The sequence below is a fragment of the Nyctereutes procyonoides genome, unplaced genomic scaffold, assembly GCF_905146905.1.
Source record: "Nyctereutes procyonoides isolate TBG_1078 unplaced genomic scaffold, NYPRO_anot_genome, whole genome shotgun sequence".
Taxonomy (NCBI): domain Eukaryota; kingdom Metazoa; phylum Chordata; class Mammalia; order Carnivora; family Canidae; genus Nyctereutes; species Nyctereutes procyonoides.
This window is the reverse complement of record NW_026575139.1, coordinates 10172804-10195814: the sequence shown is the minus strand read 5'-3', so window position 1 is coordinate 10195814 and position 23011 is coordinate 10172804. Positions and strand designations below refer to the sequence as shown.

At 35.6% G+C, this 23011-nt stretch overlaps 1 protein-coding gene across 2 annotated transcripts in view; it reads right to left on the bottom strand.

The window, feature by feature from the left end:
* Positions 1 to 23011, bottom strand: part of PPP4R3A (protein phosphatase 4 regulatory subunit 3A) — a 37496-nt gene that overhangs the window by 3974 nt on the left and 10511 nt on the right. The window contains exons 2-11 of one of the 2 annotated variants that reach the window (XM_055303941.1): positions 21815 to 21870; positions 18212 to 18310; positions 13750 to 14367; positions 10003 to 10080; positions 9803 to 9919; positions 9040 to 9195; positions 7121 to 7252; positions 6915 to 7017; positions 5317 to 5475; positions 342 to 511 (exon numbers count right to left, since the gene is read on the bottom strand). In XM_055303941.1, the coding sequence (XP_055159916.1) occupies positions 342 to 511; positions 5317 to 5475; positions 6915 to 7017; positions 7121 to 7252; positions 9040 to 9195; positions 9803 to 9919; positions 10003 to 10080; positions 13750 to 14367; positions 18212 to 18310; positions 21815 to 21870 (1688 nt within the window). The remainder of the gene's footprint in view (positions 1 to 341; positions 512 to 5316; positions 5476 to 6914; positions 7018 to 7120; positions 7253 to 9039; positions 9196 to 9802; positions 9920 to 10002; positions 10081 to 13749; positions 14368 to 18211; positions 18311 to 21814; positions 21871 to 23011) is intronic. The other variant, XM_055303942.1, reaches the window with a different exon arrangement.

The window sequence follows — 23011 nt, the reverse complement described above, 5'->3', positions numbered from 1 at the left end:
CTATTAGTAAAGAATCGAGTCTGTTATGTAATTGTTCTTTAAAGAGGGCAAAGTCCAAAATCAGAAAACCTCAAAGTTAAAAAATACTCTGTCAGCTGTCATTCTACTTTCTTATAATGAGTTAAAGTACCATGACAGGATTAGATCAGCTTTCTTTCAAGCCATCCTACGAGGGATTCACAGCTGCCAAGAGAAGACTGTTTTGGTTTTCATTACTTTGAACTTAATTTCCCACAAGCTGCTTTTAAAATTTTTTTTTTCAAATGTAATCAAGCCAAAAAATACCAACACATTCAGTATTCTCAAGTTAAAACCAACACTCTAACAAATACAGAACCTACCACTCTAATAAATTCAAACATCTCTATAATGGCAGAGTTCATCAGATTGTAGCGGGATCCATTGTTGAGAAATGCTTTGACTACCGGTTCAAACAAAAAACTTTTCATTATGTAGCGGTTGTAAAACTCATCTTTTAATCCAATAATCTTTCTCTTAAAACGAAGAGCACCTGAAACACAGAGGCATTTATTGTTCAAATTACACACACTTCCATATTTCAGACTTATTAAAAAAATAAACCTGCTTAATAAATACAATTCTTCGTGCAGTGATATGTTACTGCTTCCAGAAGTGTGAACCTAAAGATAAGGATTGCAAAGCATTGTCAGAAAAATGTATCCTAGAAGTAGCATATGTCATTATAGAACACAAGTCTTGGAGAGCCAGAAAAATTCTGGAATTTATTAATGACCAAAATGTACTTTACATCTAAAATAAGAGCTAAACTAGGGCTAACCAATGAATTTAACTTCATACTACTGAAGATGAGGAAAGTCTAAATAGATCCTTTTATACACACCTTAAAAACAATAGAAAAACCACTGTTTATTAGGGCAATCCACTGTATAATTTGATCGTTATTTTTGGACACTCTTAACTATTTTGCATTAGAGTTCTGGGTTTATGCCAGTTGGTTTGAGGATGTGTTGGGAGAACTACTATAAAAACCCACAAAACTGCATGACCCAAAACTTGCCTTCCCATAGTTTAGAAATAAATTTAGAGGATGTTGCGTTTAAAATGTGGTCCTCTATGCTTATTGCAGCGAGTATGCTTTTTAATTTTTTTTTCCTGGTTTTCCTTTTTACAATTAATTAGGCTTTAACTTACAGATTAAAAAGGTATATTTACATCTTGAGGTATGGAGAGTTACTTAAGTCACCATTCGTCAAGATCCAAATATACTCAAACAGCTAGACAAAGCCCTCATTACCTACATGGAGTTTGTCAGTAAGTTAATGCCCCACTTATTGTAAACAGTTCAAAAAAGCATACTCACTTCATGCAGTCACATCGTCTTCGGTTGGCAAGATTAAATATTGTGTTTGTATTTTGGTTTCTTTGGAGATCATGGAAGTGGCTCGTTAAATTGCCAATTGGTTATTAATCAAGTCCTTCATGAGCAGGTAGCCAGGCAACCATGCTGACACGGTTTCTGGGTGGGAAGGCAGAGGAGTAAAGCAGCTCAATGTTTCTTTAGTTGGCAGAAAAGAGGTCCACAAGTGAATGCCCAATTAGGTACAGTTGGCTATAAACTGCCTTAACAATGCAACTTATTTAAGAGTGTCTCTTTCTAAAATGACACTCTGGGCAGGGAATTTCAAAATAATTTATAGAATAGTAATTGCATTTTTTTTAGAAATTGAAACTACTGAATTATTTTCAAATACAGAAGCATGGTGAAATAAGACATTTTAAACAGTAAGAGGCACCTGTGTGTTAAGTCAAAGCCTAACAAGGGTTTATCGTCCCAAAACAATGATTTCAGAGTTTGTTTCTTTTGTGATGGCACTTGACAAAGGAACTAGGGAGGCAGTTCCATTTGTAAGAATAAAAATCAATAGTTTGGAGCTCAGGCCACCTGTTAAATTTTTAGTAATTGAGGCAAGAGCTATTATTTTAAGAGGTGGTATTTCTAAATAGGCAGGCTTCGTAGAGACTTGTGTCCTACCATAACACACACTAGCTGAACCCTGTGGGCTGCATGCAGTTCCTGGATAGCGAAGAAGACTCCCTTCCTAGAATTCACTAAGGTATGCAGTGGCACCACTATCTCCTTAACAGCAGTTCTGTCCAGAAACTTCTGGTGTCAGACAGAAGGTGGTTCTAATGGTCTTTGTTTCACTCCTCATTTCCATTTGCCCTCACTTATTTATACCCGGAACTGGGTTATTTCCACTCAAACCCTCCCCGCAAAAGAAACCTGCATCAGAAATAGCCAACCACTACTTGCTGTTGAATGAAAGTTGCTTTCAAAAATTTACCAGCGAGTTCTAGGAAGTCAAGTTGCTCAAAGGAAATTAGAGAAAGCTTTTGGAATAGGTCACATTAGCAGAACCTTAGGACTTCCAATGTAAAGTGCACTCTGCTTCCCTTATCTCTAACCTTAACACGCCAGGAATCTTTGGTGCTTCATTTCAACCATCTCTAAAACAAGTAATTCATCTTTACCTCACACAACATGAGATTTCATGTCACAAGTTGAGACTTTTTGCCTCATGTAACTTACAATAGCTGAATAAAATTATCTACAATAAAAAAATTTTAATTTCATTCCTGTTGTAGATTTCTGTATTTTTAACAAAAGACCAGACAACATGAATCCTAAAAGGCCAAGGAAATTAAGACTGTTAAAACTGGTATATGTATATATCTAACCTTAAACAGACCTAAATTTTGAAAGGATCGCTGGTCTCCCCTACAGATCTGATTGTCTTTAAATAGCATAAAAGCATTCTGAGATGTTCTCTAAGTCCCCAAACTGTTTACATTTAACCATTCATCATCAGTTGTCCTTATAATAGGGCATCTAAATAACTTATAAAACTCTCTAATATTCTCAGTGTATAATCTTAGAAGACTGAAAATATCCTAAATCTCCCACTTAGCCCTTTTAGAAATCATTGATCAAAACCTCCTACTGTATGCTCTACAGCCAGTCCTAGAGTACTTGTTCCTAATGACTGGCATCTTCTTCCAGAAACTACTCATGTTCTCAATCTGGGAAGACAGCCACACTGTGAATCATTTGAGAAAGAGTCAGCATTTTCCAAACTGAGTTATCATTAAAACTAACAATAATAAAACATAACTAAAATTTTGCTAGCATGCTTAGTTTCCTATAATATATCCTTCCTTCTAATAAATCTCTTCCTAGTTCTCATTAAATTTTAAGAAAATTTCTTTTCTGCAAGCCAAATAGTGAGATGAACTGAACTGCAAGCCTTTTCCTTTCCTGACACTCTCCCACTGGACTAGTGTTCTATCTACACCAAACCATTATCATGCTACACTTTTCCCACATTTGTACATCAACTGTGCCTTCAATCAAGAAGGTCACATTCTCCCAGGACCAAGCCACAACCCAATTTACTTCTCTTGTGAAATTTTCCTGCTCTGATTCATTCATGTAGAATAAACTATTTCCACTATGCTTCCAAACACCGCAATATAGCACTTTTGACATTTTCATTTTTACATGACTATCTCCTCCTAACAAAACTCAGAATCCCTTGACAGCTGAGTTTAGATCTTACTGCTCTGTGTTTTCCTTGTACCAGGTATCCAGCATCCTTCATCAAATAGAAGATCCCCTGATTGCAAAAAACTTTTTCTACTAAGGAAACCAAACAGAACTTTCAATCACAATGACATGTCATCAACTATAAGACTCACCTTGATTTGAGAGATGATAAATGCCTAAAATGCAGAGCTTAGAATTGATAGAATATGGTGTTTAATACATTTCTTGAAATAAAACTTTTTCATTTACTTAGTTTTTCATTCTGTCCTAACCTCCCTTTCCCACACTCAAACAAAACTTTCTGTATGTTAACACAAAAGAAATGTTTGAAATGTTTGGTACAAACACCCTCTAAACTTGGTCGAGGGGCTCTCATTTTTGCTGAAGTAGGTATATAAGGAAAACTGATGTTTAAAACCCCTTCTTTTGCAAGTGCTAAGTTCACGGATATATTAGTACGGCATATCAATAATCCATTTATTTTTGCTGTCCTTAGCAGTGTAGGTTGATGCCACAAAGTGCTACCTGTTACCCTTTGGCTGAAAAAGATTACCAAGGTAACATCAACATTCTTAGACAATCAACAGAAAGTAACTGCACTAAATATCTGAAAGTTGGAAAGTGAAAATACACCATGACTACGTGTTTTCTCAGTCCATCCTGCAGTATGTACATTAGCCTGAAAAAACTAAGGCAATTAAAACTGTAACCTGATAGAAAGTTTAATGTTTTTAGAAGGAAAACTACTTCTAATACTATTTTAAAGATAAAATATTATAGAGCAAATCAACATCAGAAACATCCTTGTAAACAGTGTCTTTAAAATTTTAGGATACTTTTAAAAATCCATTAAATTAAAAAATTGCAAATGAGTTTAAAAAATAGCAAAAATGGATACATATATATGTTCAGGCCTCTAGTGAATGACTGTGATGCCTTCAAACCTACCACCAAAAAACAACCAAACTTACCTATAAAAACCAAAAGGCAGAAGTTACCAGCTGACATTATTTTATTGAGCCTCTAAGGTAACCCCCAAATTTGGTCAACTTACCACAGAAGGCTGGCTGCTACGTGATCAAGAATATTCTTAAATAACCTATTTCCAATTCTGAAACATGTTTTACTTCAACAAACTAGGGCCTTAAAAACACAGTTTTTAAATTATATATGAATATTATTATATATGAATTATATATGAAAATTATATAAATTTTTAAATTACATATAAATTATATATGAAAAACATATAATCAAGAATGACCTATCTGTTGCTCTAAAAGAGTTGACAAACTTTTCCATTTAATATGGTTTACAAGTACACATTTTAGGCTTTATAGGCCACATATAGCCTCTGTAGTTTGTTGTTTTTAAACAACCCTTTAAAAAAAAAGAAAAAAAAACTAAAAAACACTTTTCATCTTGCAGGTTGTACAAAAATAGAGCACAGGCTGGATCTGGACACTTACGTTTGGCACCTTTGCTCTAAAATATGTGAGATAAAATGTGTTATGGCAAATATATCTCAATAAAATGGAAAAAATGTGTGCAATTAATGAATGGACCACCTATAGACATTTGTGCTGGGTATTCTGTAACTTCTCTGAATATGTTTTAGGAACTCAGTGCTATCTATCAATCAGTGATCTTTTCTTCTGAGGCAATAAAACCCAAAGGTACCAACAACATGATAATAGATAATAAATAATTCTACCAGAAGCAACACTTACATAATGCCAAGAAAGCATGCTTTGAGGCCATGAGAACTAGCACTCTCCGGAGAATGTCCTTATTAATAATGTAGTTCTTTATATGGTAGGTATGGTGCTCCACACAAAATGTTAACAATTCCAGTACAAGTGCCAACAACTGCGCAGTCTGAAAATCATCTAAAAACAAAACACAATTATATTTGATGACCAATATTCTTCTCCTTTCTAAATCTAAGTATCCAGGTTCCAACAAAGTAAAATCCTATCAACCCCAAATTTTAAAGTTAGGGAAAGAGCACTGAATTCCTTCCGTGTGCCAAGATCTGCGCTTTACGTTTTCTTGACTCTATGAGAAATTAGTTTCAAAAAACCCAAGTCTGAATAGGAAGGCAGAGCTGGAACACCGATCTATTAGATCTGCTCTATTCTAAAGTGCAAGAATGCTCTACCATGTCTTAACACATCCCTCGTAAGATATGCACATAACAACAGGAGATCCGGAAAGATCCCATGTGGTCTGGTGCAATTCCTCCCCTGCTCCTATGATTCCAGTGTTTTGTGGCTCCTTTATTACACAGGATGAACCCACACTGGATTATAATTATTGGCTTACCTTTCTTCCTCCCCAGGCAGCAAGCCTCTGGAAATATTTTACTTACTTTTTTCATTTCCCCCATTTAGTCCCTAAAGATTATAGCACAGTGCCTCCCATATAATGGGTTTTTAATAAATGTTTGAAGAACTTAAATATGTGTGTTTGGAAAGAAGCCTCAAGCTTTACCTAATATGAATACAGTAGATAGGAAAAATGAGTATCATGTTTCCAAGACTTGATTCTAGAATTACAAAAAAAGGATAAATTTAACATTTACTTTCTAAGTGGTGTTTTAAGTTATACCATACTGATAATTCATATGACAAACTACTATTCTTGAAATGTCAATAAGGGATTACCCACTGAAGACCCTAAAACTACTTTCTGAATTAAACACACATGTAAGCTAAAGCTAAAGGTATAAAATGCAGAAATAAGAATAATTCCTATCCTCGACACAAATAAAAAGTTTAATAGTAAGCAGCTTTGTTCTACACATCTGAAGTGCAAATAATTTAAAATTATTTTTTTCACAATTACTTCCTATTTAATGTATGTAAATACAAATATTACTTTTTAACAGAATTGTTTTTAAATTCTGAAAACAACGATCTCCTCTTTTACATTTTATCATCTCCAATTATAGCACTTTAAAGAAATTCTACCTTGAACACCTCTTTTGAAAATATATTACACCTCTGTGTAAACCAAATGAATGGCTCGGAATTTTTTTTTTTTTTTTAAGATTTATTTATTCATGAGAGACACACAGAGAAAGAGAGAGAGAGGCAGAGACACAGGCAGAGGGAGAAGCAGGCTCCCGGCAGGGAGCCTGATGCAGGACTTGATCTCAGAACCCTGGGATCATGACCTGAGCCGAAGGCAGATCATGACTCAACCACTGGGCCACCCAGACACCCCTGGCTTGAACTTTTAAATTTTAAAGACTATTACTTAACATCAATTTTGAGTTTCAGAATTCAAGAACAAAGAACCTCACTACTGACCAGCATTATCTTACCTTTGCTAGGTTTGTCTTCTGTTGTATTTGCCAGTAAGGGAGCAGTGAGGACATGCATACAGTGCTTATAAAAGAAACCCAGAAATTCAGTCTTCTCTGTTTTCTAAGGATCAAAAATACTTCCATGAATTTTAACTGCATTGGTTCCTCCCAGCAATAAGCAACAACATAGTAGTATGAAAAAGAGAAAAAGGCCTGTGGCTTACATTGGCAGTAGCTAACATATTCTCTGGGTCAACTAAAGTTCGGAGCAGGCCCATAAGCTGGACTGCCCCTCCAAGTTCAGGGTCTGTGTCACAAATCATATGTTCTATAATGAGGTTGATGAGCAAAATATCCTGGTGAGAAAAAGGACACACAGTAAGGATCACTTATTATGAAAATGGAAAAGTGCACACTATGACATGTTACAGCATTATGCCTAGCTCTAGCTGATTTGTTAACTGCAATCAAAATGAAATGACTAACTTCTTTCATAGGATATATAGCAGAGTTTCCCTAAAGTGTGGTACAGATTCATTTACACTAATACAAAAAAAGAATTTTTTCTCTATTATCGTTAAGTCCCTTTGATTACAGCAAAAACAAAGTTAGTTTGGTGCTTAAAGATCTTTATACTTCTTGCTAACAAAATCTCCCTTCTGAAGAAAGCTAACGGGACTTCAGTTTAAGAGACTATATAGCTAGAGTTTATAACATTGTTCTACTTGCGCTGCATTTCTACGAATTCCTTCTATTTATGGCAAATGAGATCTGTATCTGTTCTCCATTTATGGAAATGATAGCGTTTCCATTTAAAATAAATTTAGTTGGTACCCAAATGTGTGAAAATTGGGGGAAACAAGATTATGGTATTTAGATAGCATGGAGCACAGAGAACATATGTATTCTATAGATTCCAAATGTCACAGAAAATCGATTACTAGTTTTCCTGAGGCTCTATGACTGGTGTTCCCGGCCCAGGGAGTAACTACAAACAGAAAGGGATGCAGCAGGGAAATCTCTGCTTTTGTCTGTACATGCAGTGGTAGGATGGACATAAAGACAGACACTGGAAATCAAAAGGCCTACTGCATGTGAGTGAAGTACATCAATGTATGTGCAACTAGTGGGTTCCAGGCCAAGCAAGAATAGCCTTTATTTTTAATTAATACAGGTATTTTGGTTTTCTGGATAAGACTACTTTATTAAAGAAAAAGGTGACACAATATTCAACAGTTCAAACTTTTACTTTTCTACATTTAACCTTACACTACAATTAAAAAAGAACCTTAAATACAGAAGTTGCTGGACATTCCACTTCACTTTGACACACATTAAGATTTTTTTTGTACAAGATAGAAGATCTATCTTCTCATTTTGTAAAAATACGATAGGAATTCTGCATAATTTTTTTTTCAAAGAGGACACCCCTGTCCCCTATTAATATGCATTTGAGGGCAAATATATCTGTTTATCCTTAAAAGTTACTTGTAAGATTTTGGGGGAAGGAGGAAAAAAAATGGTATCATTAGTTTAATTCTCTACAACTGAAAGGGAAGAGCACACACATGTGGGGCTGCCATGGACATGTGCCATGTCCTCCAAGAGCATCCTCCATGTTATCAGGACAGAGACCCCCACGTACTTTAAAACTGGTGTGTGTGTGTGTGTGTGTGTGTGTGTGTGTGTGTGTACAAGACAACAGCTTGTTCCTTATGGTTACAGGCAGTAAAGCAAGCACCCTAAATACTTTTCCAAGGGACTGTGCTTCATTTCTTCATTCTTCATGATTTTGAGAAGCTATCCCTAGCAAAATTAATGTTTTCCTAAGGAAGTTACTTATAGTTCCACATATATAGAGGAATAATTTATTAAATGATTAAAACAAGACATTATCAAGTTAATGAGAGAATTAAGAAACGTGATCTCAAAAACTTAAGACATTTTAGTTGAGCATTAACAACTGCTGTAAGACACAATCTGTAAACGGAGATAGAAGCCAGTTTAGGGAAAAATAAGCCATTCGACATTCTGGCTACACTTTCCCCAAATATCAGCTATTTAAATCTTTAAAAATAAATAATAAATACAGTTTATAGCTCCCCATGTATTAATACTTACTGTTAGTGCAAATAATATTTACCTTGTTGGTTATTTTTTGCTCTGTTAACTTCTTACTTACATCATCATTCTGTTGTGCCTCCTGCATGACAAACTCTCGTACCATGGATGGATTATATTCAACCAAGTATGAGAATATATCAGTAGCAGCACTTCGCACCTGTGTATCATCCATGCCCTGAAGATAAAAAGCACTTATTTCTCCCATAGTTATAAAAATATGGACCTTATAGATATGTAAATCCAAAATCTAACAAATTATAACAAAAACACTGCAACAAGATCAAGGAAATGTGGCATGTAAAACTTGTTTTATGGATAAAGTTACTTTCTTTTATTCCTGTTTACTTTTCTTCTTTAACATTTTAACAGGCTGCAAAGTTAATTTATTTTTAAAAACATGGAAAATTCATCTGAATATTCTTTCAGTAGCCTAAGGGCTCTCTAATACTAAATTTGTATAGCTTTTCTACTTTATGTAATACACAGCTAATATTAAATACTGGGTATAATCAAACACTTGGATGTTACATAAAAATAAATTTTTGTGGATTAAAAATATAATGGTAATTGGGAGCGCCTGGGCAGCTCTATGGTAAAGCATCTGCCTTTGGCTCAGGTTATGATCTGGAGTACCTGCACAGCAGGACGTCTACTTTCTCACCCTCTGCCCCTCCCCCTGGCTCCTGCTCTCCTGCTGTCTCTTAAATAAAATCTTAAAAAAGAAATTAAAATAATAATAATAATATATAATGGTAATTAAATATCATGAGAAACAAACTTACAAGGATGACTTCTAAAGCTGGTAATATGCCCATATTTGACAAAGTCTTGAAAAAAGCATCTCTGTTTTGAGGTTGTAGCGTTTGGGAAAACGCACAAAATTCTTTTAAAAAGTTAACCTAAAATAAGGAAAAGAACAAATGAATATAAAAGACCTGTCGTTTTAGCTCTATGCACCTTTCAGAAGTATCAAATTTCTTACCAATTCCTGTCTTTTTTCCTCATCTGTTGCTTCATCTGTTAGTTGTGCAAACAAATCTGTCAGAAATTTTTCATCTTCCTGTTAAATCAAAGGATAATTTTATGCTAACGGTAAGAATATATTAAAACATAATTTCAGATACTTTAGAAGATATAAATTGCACTAAACTGGAAAAAGGAAAGATGATACTGGCAATGGTGTTTTTAAAAGACAGAAGGAAAAACCAAACTATTAAAGAATAAACTGGCGATTTATACAAGATTATTCTTTGTATTTTGCCAAGACTTTTTCCTAAACCTATTTAAGGGCTACATTGTGGGTATTTTAGGCTTTGTGGACCATACGGTCTCTACCACAACTTTTCAACTCTGTTGTTACAGTAGGACAGCCAGACAATATGCAAATAAGTGTCTGTGTTCAAATAAAACTTTATAAAAATAGATAGGAGCCATAGTTTGCAAACCCCTCGTTTATAGAGTTTTAAAATCTTACTTTTAGAGGTTAAGGTTCTACCCACCTCTCAAAAGACGGTAAAAATTAAGATAAAGCTTCTTTCACATTTTAAAGACACAGAAAATGATTCAATTATTTAAAAAGCTAAATGCAGAGCTTTAAAAGAAACACTTATTATCTGAAGATACGCCATAAGACACACACAATATGCATTATTTTGAAAAAGATTAAAGAGGTACTCTCTTAGGATACTAATCTGGTTAAGTCAATACAGAACTTAGAACTTCAAATGTTGTAACTGAGACAGTTAAGAAATTTACCCAAAGACCAACTACAGGAGGTGGCAGAGACCTTCCTATCTGTTCAATTTTTTTCCATCGCTATTTTTAAGATTGTGTTATACTTTAATACCATGCTATCTCAGCTAGTAATAGATTCAACACTAGTTCAGCCCTACAGATATGCCTAAGCCTAAATATATATGTATATATAAATGTATGTCTACGTGTGTATGTAATCCCCCACTAGATTATAAACTCCATCTTCACTGTTGCAAGTACTTAGCAAATATTTTCTGTGATACTAAATTGGTTATTCCTACTTTTACTTTTTCTAAAATGTACAAATAAGCCATACTTCAAATGGCATGTAATTTCAAGATGATCCCAGATATAATATATCCCACCAACTGGAAATCAAAAGACTGAAAAAGAGTCTCTGAACTGCTGCATTTGGGGCTACAGAAGTTGAGAATAAAAATGTTTTTTTAAAAAAGAATTTTTAATAGTATTAAATACAGAGCAGTTAAAACTAAAGGGAGGGTATGATTGTGTACACAAGGGGGCTAAGAGTCTGCTTTAAATTCTATCTCAATCACCCGTCACAAAATTTATAAAATTCTCTTTCCTTCATAGCAGCACTTTGGATATAAGTACCTGCATCAAGAGAAACAACTACAGTATTGACAGCCAGGATTCACAAAGCATAATATGGGGAAACAAAGACTTAACAACTTGAAATTATTCATATTTAATGAGTAAAGCTGGCATATAACAGGTATGAAGACCAAGAAACCACACAAGTGACAAATCTCTGCATAACAAAATGAGAACCATGTGGAGCTTAGGGACCAGATGCACTCAGGACTATCCAAGGAAACCAGGAATCAAAAGTGGACCAGAACAGAGGCTCTACTAGGTAGCCAGTAAAAACTAGATGCTTTTCAAAGAAGAGAAAGTACCAGAATCACCTCCCTCCTCCATTATCAATCACAATACACTGTATAGAGATCACTGTTGTCCTTACCAGACTGTATTGCCTATATTACTTGTTTACATGTCAGTCTTAAATGAATGGGAACCACATCAAATCAGTCAAAATGAACAGGAATTATTCCTAGCCCCAAGACAACAGTATTGGTAAAACTGATTTTTCTATTTGAATTCATGGTTTTTACAAAGGCAAGGACTTTGAAAATACAGCAATTTTCTAAAAAGGAACAGCCACACAAATTAAACTCACTGCTTTATTCATAACATGTCCTACCAAACAGCTCTGACATTTATTTGCCTCCTTTATTTAAATCGAGGTTTCAAATAATTACTTTATTTGTAGATCTGAGGTAAGGTCTTAAGTCGTTCCAAGTCATATCATCTGTCTGTTATTCTTCCAATATCATTAGCATCAAGAAATAAACAACATGAGGAGGTGAGGTGTGTAACTCACAAATCTTTGCACCATGCAAACTTCAAAGTTCCATTTCAGCTAGAACAGACTAATTCCTACACTATGGGATAATATACTGAGAGGTTTTCTGACTTTGGGAATGTTACAAATGCAGATCACTGGCCAGCTCTCACAGATTTTGATTGCTGTGTTTTGTGCAGAATCCAGGAAACTACACCCTAGGCAATTCTGATACAAGCACCCTTAAAACACCAGACCTGGGGATCCCTGGGTGGCTCGGCAGTTTGGCGCCTGCCTTTGGCCCAGGGCGCGATCCTGGAGTCCCGGGATCGAGTCCCGAGTCTCCCTCCTCCTGTGTCTCTCTCTATCATTCATAAATAAAATAAAATATAAATAAATGAATGAATGAATGAATGAATCTAAGAAAAACAAAAACACCACACCTGAGAGACTGGGCATATTGTAGAAAGAAACGTTGGAGTTTAATATAGCAATTATTAATTTTCTTTAATATTTATTTATGAGACACAGAAAGGCAGAGACACAGGCAGAGGGAGAAATAGGCTCCCCACAAGGAGCCTGATGTGGGACTCAATGCTGGATCCCGGGATCACGCCCTGAGCTAAAGGAAGATGCTCAGTCGCTGAGCCACCCAGGCTCAGTAATATAGCAATTACTAACAGATACTTTAAAATAATCCTCGGGTGCCTGGGTGGTTCAGCTAGGTTAAGCCTCTGACTCTTGATTTGGGCTCAAGTCATGATCTCAGGGTTGTTGCATGCTGAGCGTGCAGCCTGCTTAAAAGTGTGCATGTGTGTGTCTCTCTCTCCCCCTCTACTCCTCCCCCCACCTCCACTTGCACACATGGGTGCTCCAAAATAATGCTCAAGAGTCTTGCACTGTGTTCATGCATGATCTTCTTTAATCTTCAGATGACTTACAGGGTTGATACTAATATCACCATCCTTCAGATCAGGAAGCTAAAGCTTCTTAAAAGGTTAAGAAAATTGCCCAAGTCACATAGCTATTAAATAACAAGAAGAGCCATAGCTCCTTACTCACATCCAACTTCCCCATACTCTCATCTGGTACAAAAGCATGCCTTTTGGTAAGGAGACCTGAGACTATAATTTTCCAATATCTGCTGTATTCCCTTGACCCTAAAACTAAGCCTTTAATATTAATGATCTGACAGTGCTACCAATTCTACAGATTTATATTCTGTATTTAATGACATACTTGTCTCATTATATCTTTCTCTTTGAATCTACTCTATGCATAATTGACATATCAATATACCTAAAATTCTACATTCATTTGTTAAGAACATTCATTCCCTCTAATTTCTCCAAGCTAGACTTCTTTATCACATTTACGTTCCCTGCTGGAAACCTAACAACCTTCTGGTCCCGCAGTTGTATATATTATAATCTCTTCTAATATCAACTAAAAACTTACCCTTAGACAGAAATCAAAACTCAATTTAGGTATTTAAAAGGAACAGGAAATTCCTCTGCTAAATCAGTTAACAGATTAACTGACTACTGCTAACAGTTAATGGGATCAAGAAGGTATCTTTGTAAGTAGGAAAAAGATGATCTAACTCACCTGTAACATACCAACAATTTCTACCTTATTGAAAAAGATAAAGGAGTGAAGTGTTGATAACATATTTTCTTCAAAGACCGAGGGAGTAGGTAGAACCATATCCTGGATATACTGAACTCGGTACGTCTGATGAATTTTTTGTTTCAGCTCAGGATCTGATATGGGAATCACTTCTTTAAACTTAGCTGTTTTTGTTAGAAATTCCCTGTGTTTTCGTGGTTGTGATAAAGCAGGATCGTATTCTAAGCATCCAATGACGTCCATTATACATTCCTCAGAGAACATAACTTCGAAAAGAGCAGTTCGATTCAAGAGGAAGATGCCTTTGATAATTTCATACAAGTGGTGAAGTCCTTCAATATTTTCCAAATCCTCACACACATGAAAAAGCTCTAAGAGCTTTTTTATATAACCCTCATTTTCCAGTGCTAGTGCAAGTTTTTCACGACGCAGGGGGGAAGGTAAAGATGATGCCACAAGTTCTGCAATTTCCTCAAGGCGACTTAATTCACAAGATGGCAATTCTAAACCTGGTGATGACATATCATCAAAACGTTCCTCTTCAGATTCATCTACAAGGTCCTGAGTGATGTCCACTGAAGGGTCCTTTCCTTGAACCTATAACAAAATTTATGATAGCTGATAGAATATATAATCAAGCAAATCCAAATTATATTCTTAGATGAATACAAGAGATGTTATAAGAATCCGAGTATCTGTATTCCAGGACAGCCACCACCAAACCCTTCAAAGTTGAAGTAAAATTCAAATAAACACCAAATATCATGTGATCACAGAAAATACATAATTCTAAGCGACAAGAAAAACTTTAACATCAATTCCAGAAAGCAAGGGCCAAACAACATGTACAAACTGACTTTGAACCAAAGTCACTGATGTTCTATGAATGGTGGCTGGTGGCCCAAAAATATGAGTAAGAAAAACTGTGGGAAACAAGTGTACTCACACAAAAATGAAACCATATAAAAAGTAACTGCAACATACATGTAACAGAGTATACTACATTAGATCCCAAGACTATCTACTAAAAGTAACCAAACCATGGAAGTTTTCCTTTCTATTCACTCAAACTCTTGATCCCTCCAGGAACCCTAAAAGTTTGTCATAAACCCCAACTTTATGTCGGTATAGAGGCTCTAATGATAAAAACATAATTTAGAAGTTTTCACGGATACATCTTGAGATAAAAGAATATTTTTACCCAAAGTAAAGGACTTATTTCAAAATAAAATGAGTTTTGCTATCTTGGCCCTATAATTTGAGACATCATCACTAAAATACGCTAAGTTCAATGGTTTATAAAGAAATGGAAAAATTAGACCTTATATGAAATGGCCAAAAAACTTAAATTGCTTAGCATGGTTAGAGACTGTTAATGGCTACTGGAAGGGAAGAAGTCCTGGAATAGGTCTTGAAATATGCTGCAAGTTGATATCGTCTTGACCTTAACCCAGTGGGCAGTAACACTGAAAGACAGCTAGGCACATTCACACACTGTACCCAGCTTGGTCTCAAGTTGGCTCTGGATCTGTTAACTACATAAACTCTCAATATAGCTTTAGATCCCTGGAACTCAAACTATGGCTTTACCTACAAACATGTAGTAGCATTTGATTAAAAAGCCAAATGTTGAAAAAAAAAAGAAAAAGCCAAATGTAAAGGGACAAGAGCCCTTATTGTAATGAAAATGCTATCTTTTTGGGTTTATGTGCAAATATGAAGGCGAGGAAGGTAATCAAAAAGGCCTGTAGTTGGGCAGCCTGAGTGGCTCAGTGGTTTGGTCCCTGCCTTTGGCCCAGGGCATGATCCTGGAGACCTAGGATCGAGTCCCATGTAGGTAGGGCTCCCTGCATGGAGCCTGCTTCTCCCTCTGCCTGTGTCTCTGCCTCTCTCTCTCTCTCTGTGTCTCTCATGAATAAATAAATAAAATCTTTAAAAAAAAATAAAAAGGCCTGTGGTTAGGATTTTCCTTGCAATCTGATCTGTTCAGTGAATCACGGTGGAAATGCAATGATTTGACTGACAATGTTTCAGTCTTACTTTCAGAATAGGAACAATAGAAGAATGAAAACAAAAGAAAGGTACAACAAACTAGAAGAATCTTAAGACAAAGTATAAGTCTTAGCAGTCCGTCTGGACAAATATAAAGAAAATGAGAATGTGAAGGCCATGAAAGATCTAGAAGAAAAAATAGATACACACAGACCTAATAAGTGTTATCAAGGAGGATACTAGAAAACAGAGAGACATTTTGTTGTTTCTAGATCAAAAAATGAGTAGGGTTCAAGAAATAGACATGTAAGATCTCAAAGAATAAAATTTAATGAATTCCCTAGAATAAGCCAGGATCCAGAGATTGGTATGTACAGACAGAATCATAAAAGACTAGTAAAACAACATCTTACAAGTTGAAGGGTAAGATAAGAAAATAAGAGCCAGTGTTTCCTAGAGGAGTTACTCTAGAGAAAGTATACAAAGTACTACTACCCATGCCCCAAGTGTAAATGAAGAACTACAGACTAAGTGAAAGTATAATAAAGATTCAACAATTTACTAAAAGAGAGCCAGGCACGATGGCAATGCACTGAGTCCAGGTCTGAGTTAAATATTGGCTTAACAGAAGATTCTGTCCAGGGTGGGAGTGTTAACTCAGAAAAGGGAAGGAGAACAATATCTATCTGAGCAATTGGTGCTTTTAGCATACCCAAGCTCTTCAATCTCATCTCTCTATGGGAGAACTCCACAGGACAAAATCTAGAAGTAGGCTATGAAAACAATCAAAGAACAAGTATGAAGAAAGAGGCATTCAGATATAAATTTCAGTCGTTCACATGCTTGCAGAAGGAAAGGGACAGTTCAATAGACAGGTTACTATATGAGAAACACAGCTGAGTAGACGATCTAGCAGAAATAAATTCTACAGGGTAAGGAAACACTGTGCCCCAAGGACATGTAGCTTTTTAAGGCAGTAGCTCTTAAACTTCAGGGTTCATGAAAACAGCTAAAGCAGAAATTGACAAACTACAGCCAAACGTGGCCTGCCATCAATTTTCATAAATAAAATTTTACTGTAAGAGAGCCATGGCTATTTATGTGTTACATACAGCTACTTTCATATTACAACAGCAGAAATGAACAGCTGTTAAACTGTATGGGCCACAAGGCCTAAAATATTTACTATTCTTGCCCTTTACAGAGAAAATCTGACCTAGAGGGCTTGTTCAAATATAATACAAATACAATTACTGGGACCTACTCAAAGAAATTATGACTCAGTAAATCCGGGATACAGTCCCCAGAATCTGCATTTGTCAGTTCCCAGGTTACACTGCTGGTCTGAGGACCACACTTTGAAATCCAATGAATTAAAGAATCTGCTGAAGGGGGCACCTAGCCAGTTCAGTCATTTGAGGGTCTGACTTTTGGGTTTCAGCTTGGGTCGTGGGATTGGCCCTGAATCAGACTCCGAGCTCAGCAGGAAGTTGGTTTGAAATTCTCTCCCTCTGCCCCTCCCCCATCTCTCTAACATTCATGTTCACTCTCAAATAAATCTTAAAAAAAAAAAAAAAAGACAAAAAAAAAACTAAAGGAAGATTATTCTCTAATTAAAATAAATGTGGAGATAGAGAAACTGTCCTTAGGATGCCATGGTTTAAATGAGTCTATAACAAGAGCCCATGGCTTCAGTATATGATAAATGCAAAATAGAATACATAATAAATGTATATGCCTAAGATACATGGAGATTATGTCACTAGACTGAGGTACTAGTCACTAGGAAACTCCAGAATCAACTGAAAAAATGCAAGATAAGTCTGAAGAGATAGTCAAGAGTCACAAGAAATTACTGAACACAGTGGTATATATGATCAGGTTGACATTCTTAAAAAGATCATTTTAGCTATGGTAGGGATTTGGAAAGACCAGTCAAGATGAAAGCGATAAATCATGCAAGAAATGATGGTGGTTTAGTCAACTAACAGTGATAGCAGTGAAAACAACAATATGTAAATGGATATAAGATTTATAACTAAAAAAAAAAAAAAAGATTAACTAAAGGAGTGAATGGATGTAAGTAATGAAGGAAGGATAAATATAACCCTCAAGTTTCTGATGACGTTTACTAGAGGGAGATGGGAGAATGAACAAATCTAGAGGAGATTATGTTTGGTTCTGGACTACTAAATTTGAAATACCAGTGAGCACTCGTGAAGGAGCTCTCATAGGCAGCTGGATACAAAGCATGGAGTTTAGCAAAGGTCTTGGCTGGACAGTTTGGTGTCAATAAATTGCACTTTCCTATAAATCAAGCTTTTTACAGACAACAGTGAATTTAAGAGATCAGTATGAAATGCCATTTATTTAAAATCTTGGGCATTAGCGAAAAGCTCAGCAAAAAACAAAATACTTAGCATGTTGATTTCTAGTTTTTTAAAATTACCTGACATATTTTCTCCCAAATTTCATCACATCCAGCTTTTTCTTGAAAGCTAAGGGCCAAGTCATAATTTTCTGCTTCAGACCACACAATCAAAGTGTCCTTGAGAGAAAAGAAAAAGTCTGATTAACATCCATTGATTACTTCAAAGTATAAGGCAACTGAACAAAGCAATAAGGAAATGAGGACAGTACTGAGCAACACTGATATTGTAATTGCCAGTGCCTTTTCACACCTAGCTCTGTTCAATCTATAAAAAGAAAACAATGTTTTCCTTAAGGAGAAGTTAACCAGTATATGAAAAGCACCACAAAGTGACCAATCTAAATGTACTAAAAGATACAAACTAAACATTATATCAATCTTTTGCTTACATATTAGGTTATATTTTATGCTCTAATCAAATTGCCCAGAGAAAGTAGCATTTAATACCTAGGGGATGTCAAGAGAATATAATTAATAACCCTTTCTCTCATCTCTGTTGTCAGCATTGGATGATCTTGACCAGAGACACAAGAGGCCCATGAAATTATCGGCTAAATTTGTAATATGGGAAATTTTATCTGGATAGATTTTTGTTTTTAACTTTCACCAAAGTGCTGTGGTTCAAGAAGATGCTCCTACAACCCACAGCCCCTTCACTCCTATTCAGGCAGACTTTTGTTTAATGACAGTAAGTTTAATGAACAATTCAGGTTTTTGTTAAGATGTCATCTCTGCGGGATCCCTGGGTGGCGCAGCGGTTTGGCGCTTGCCTTTGGCCCAGGGCGCGATCCTGGAGACCCGGGATCGAATCCCATGTCGGGCTCCCGGTGCGTGGAGCCTGCTTCTCCCTCTGCCTATGTCTCTGCCTCTCTCTCTCTCACTGTGTGACTATCATAAATAAATAAAAATTAAAAAAAAAAAAAGATGTCATCTCTGCAAGACACTACATTTAAAATATTGACACCATTTTATATTCCCTATAGTCTGTATTCTACAATAGTATAATTGTATAATCTACATAGTATAATAAAAGTCTGTATTCTACAATATACATAATATAGTAAAAATATTTATAGTCGAAGATATCCTTTCAAACTTATAGTAAATAAACACTATTTACTGTACTACAGTAAAAAAGCACTATTTACTGCACTACAGTAAATATACACTATTACAGAGCCATTAACCATTTCAAAAAAGAGCCCTCTCACTGTAAGAGCTTTGTGAATCTTCTTATATATGAAATACTGAATGGTACTAGGGAGAGTTACACTTAAAAAGAAGGTTGGGGCACCTGGGTGGCTCAGTCAGTTAGGTGTCTGACTCTTGGTTTTGGCTCAGGTCATGGTCTCAGGGTGGTGAGATTGAGCCTCTCCCTCATCAGGCTCTGGGCTCAGTGCAGAGTCTGCCAGAGATTCTTATTCCTCTTCCTTTGGCCCTCCTGGCTCATGAGCACCCACTCCCTCTCTAATAAATAATTTTTTTAAAAAAGAAGCCTAACATAACAGCTATCATGTAGCAGTTTTTCAGGCTGGTCCAAAGAGAAGAATTAGGAGAAGTGAGAGAAGGACATGAGTACAATATACAGAAAAAATAATTCAATACAGTAAATAACTGAATGGAGCCAAGCAAAAGCTAGGTGAGCATTTACAGGGATGATAAATGTTCCTATATGAAGAAGGAAACAGGACTAGACCATCTTTAAGGTACCTTAAAAGATATGTTTACTTGGAGGCAGTTTCTAATACTTTTCACTATCAGAGAAAAATCTTATTATACACAAACAGATCCCAGTTTTGTCTGCTAAACTGCATATTAATTTCTTTTCAGTCAATTCTGTAACTGTCAATCACGAGGACCAGTAGTCTCTCTCTGAACTAAAGAGATGGCAGTCAGAAGTAAATAAATGATAATTTGATTTGGCTGCACAGCACTACTAATAAAATGAATCCACAACTTTCACTCAGGATTTTTTAAAAGACCTCAAAGACACTTTACTATTTTCTTGAATTTCTAGAGATCATAGAACCCAGGCAGACATCTGTTCCACAGTGAGTTAAGTAGCTGTTCAAACTCAAAATAATTTACATTAACATTTTAAGATCAACACACCACAAATTAGTCTGCTGTGTAGACTCCCTAAGTCAGGGTCTTCATCTTTAAAATGGGTATCCTACAGTTATGAGAAATGGTGATAAAGACCCACGGAAACAAGCCTGAAACCAGTATCACATTAGTAACAAGACAGATTTAATACAACTGTAAGCAATCACTTTAGTGCAATGTAAATTCAGAATCATCTGCAGGCTTAAAATGGGGCACAACTAGACCTATGTTCTTAATTGCCCATTTGACAAATTTAGAGGTTTGAAAATTTTTAGAAATTGCTGTTCTGTTTCCTTGGAAAAGTCTAATTTTCACCAAATCATCTTATTTATCATCCAACAACCTACAGCTTAAGACAGGGATTTTAAAACAGATGATCTTCTCTTTTTCTTCTGTCTTTACTCTTCCACTGGCTTAAACCTCCAAACACAAATGTATATATTCACATATAGAATATCAAAGGCAAATACTCTAGTCTCCAGCCACTCCAATCAAACCTAACAGTTTTCTTAAGAACACTAAATGCAACAAAGTATTAGCAGACCATTAGACTATCAAAATATTTCATATTGTACCAAATGTTTTTTGGACAAATAAATCACCATTAAATAGATTTAGAAGTTCTTATCAGCTTTCCTATACACTGTGTGACCTCAAGCAAGTCACAATCTTTAGGGATCGTCTAATGTGCAAAATAAAGCGGACACTAACTTCTAGTAATAGTTTAATGGTCAATGATGAAGTTATAATTTTATTTATAGAGTAATATACTTATAAAGTAATATATACATATGAATGTGTTTGTAGCATTCTTGATTCTAAATTACTTTATATCTGTACCTTCAGGGCACTGAGGGATCTGCTATTGTCTTCACTGACCTTGTACAGCACTCAGTAACTGTGTGTATGTGTTCTGAATAAATATACCTTCTGATGATAGTGCTAGTAGGTCTAGGAGGTAGATAAAGATTTACTCTCAGGTATCGCTTATTCACCCGAAGGGTACAAGAAAGAGTGTACCAAACCTGAAAGTTGCCTTAACAAACTGCATCGTTATTATAAGGTCCTATTCAGGCCAGGTAAGAAATCAGATTTTCCTACACCAGGCTGCTGTATAGGGACAGAAATGCCCCTTCTACACAAGCATCTACAATAGCAAAAGAAGTAATTTCTACCATTCTGTTGTGTTAATAGCTGATTATTTTATCAGCTGGTCATTTTTTTTTTCCTCTAGGTAGAAACAAAACTGTATTTAGTTTTAACTTTTGAGAATTAAGTCTTTGTTGTAAGAATATGTGGAACAAAACTTGAAGTGATTTTTTAAAATTTAAAATAAAATGATTGCTTTCTACACTATAGAGATTGGCTGAAAGCATATTTTAGAATTAGGGTAGGAAAGTATGTTGTAACCTGTTTTGAACTTTTCACTGTAAGGGATTGATGGTAAATTTTCATTTAATCACCAAATTGAGAGGATAGTATACAAGGTAAAACACAACATTTTCAAAATTTTACCTGTTGTTTCTGATATGCAGTGTTAGGATTTATTTTGGACTCCAAAAGTAGAGAACCTAGGAAACAGAAAAACAAAACATTCCATTATGTCATTGCAAAGCAGCGCAATTACGTTCCATCACATACACACACACTTCCTTTCCTGAACACTTGATACACGTGTAACTTCAGTTAAGGAAATATTTTAAAAACAAGTTTAAATATAATAAAACTTGTAACCCAAGAAATGTTTACTTTATGCATGTTTACTTTTAACAAGGAGGACACAATTATCTGAAGAGTAAAGGGCTAGATAGGAATAGAGTAAAGGGCTGCATAGGAATAGAAACCTAACTAACAACTTATGAGCAGCACAGGGTATTGAAACAGCACAGCATGAAGCCCGATGATCTGGGTTTCAATCTCTGACATACATACATGACTTAGATCCAATCCACTGCCCCAGTACATCCCCACATTACACTTCACCTCAGAAAGTCTTACTTCAGAATTATACTTCATCTTCGAATGATCAATTTTTCTTAGAGTAAACTAATTTTCATTTTTTCCCTGGCCATATAAGGCTCATCATACTACAAAATTAACTATTACTTTATAACAAAGAGCAAATTTTAAGACCACCTATATGCCTCTCCCCTCCGTAAGTTCTAGTTTATCCCCTATATACTATCTAAAGGCAAATTCTGGCCCAAAATGCTTAAGCAGCAATCCATCTGAAATTTTCATTTCTTCTCCTATTACGTTTAACCATTACTTCCAATTCCAAATAGTGGCTAGGCAGCTGAGAAAAGGGTCCTTTTTAACATTTCCAGGTTTAATTAGTTTGCTTCTATGTTAAAATTCATCTACTAATCTTATGATACTGCCCCATTTAGTGATTTAGACTGTTCACTTGTCTGTGCTCAGAACAGTGCTAAGTGATACTGAATACAGTAAAATACCAGCATTTACCAAGATGTGATGAGTTAATTTGCAAACACCCTGTACACACAGCCTCCTGCTTCACTCGAATCTTCCTACTGTGTCCAGTACAGGTGAAGTTAACTCCAAATGTATTTCTTATTCTTTCTGTACTGAAGATAACTAAACAGTCTCCATATTGTTCCCACCTGTACCCAACACCCCATTTCTTTAGGTTCTCTTATTTATTTCTATTTCTGGCTCACTGAGGTTCAGACAAGTATTCTCAGATTCTAG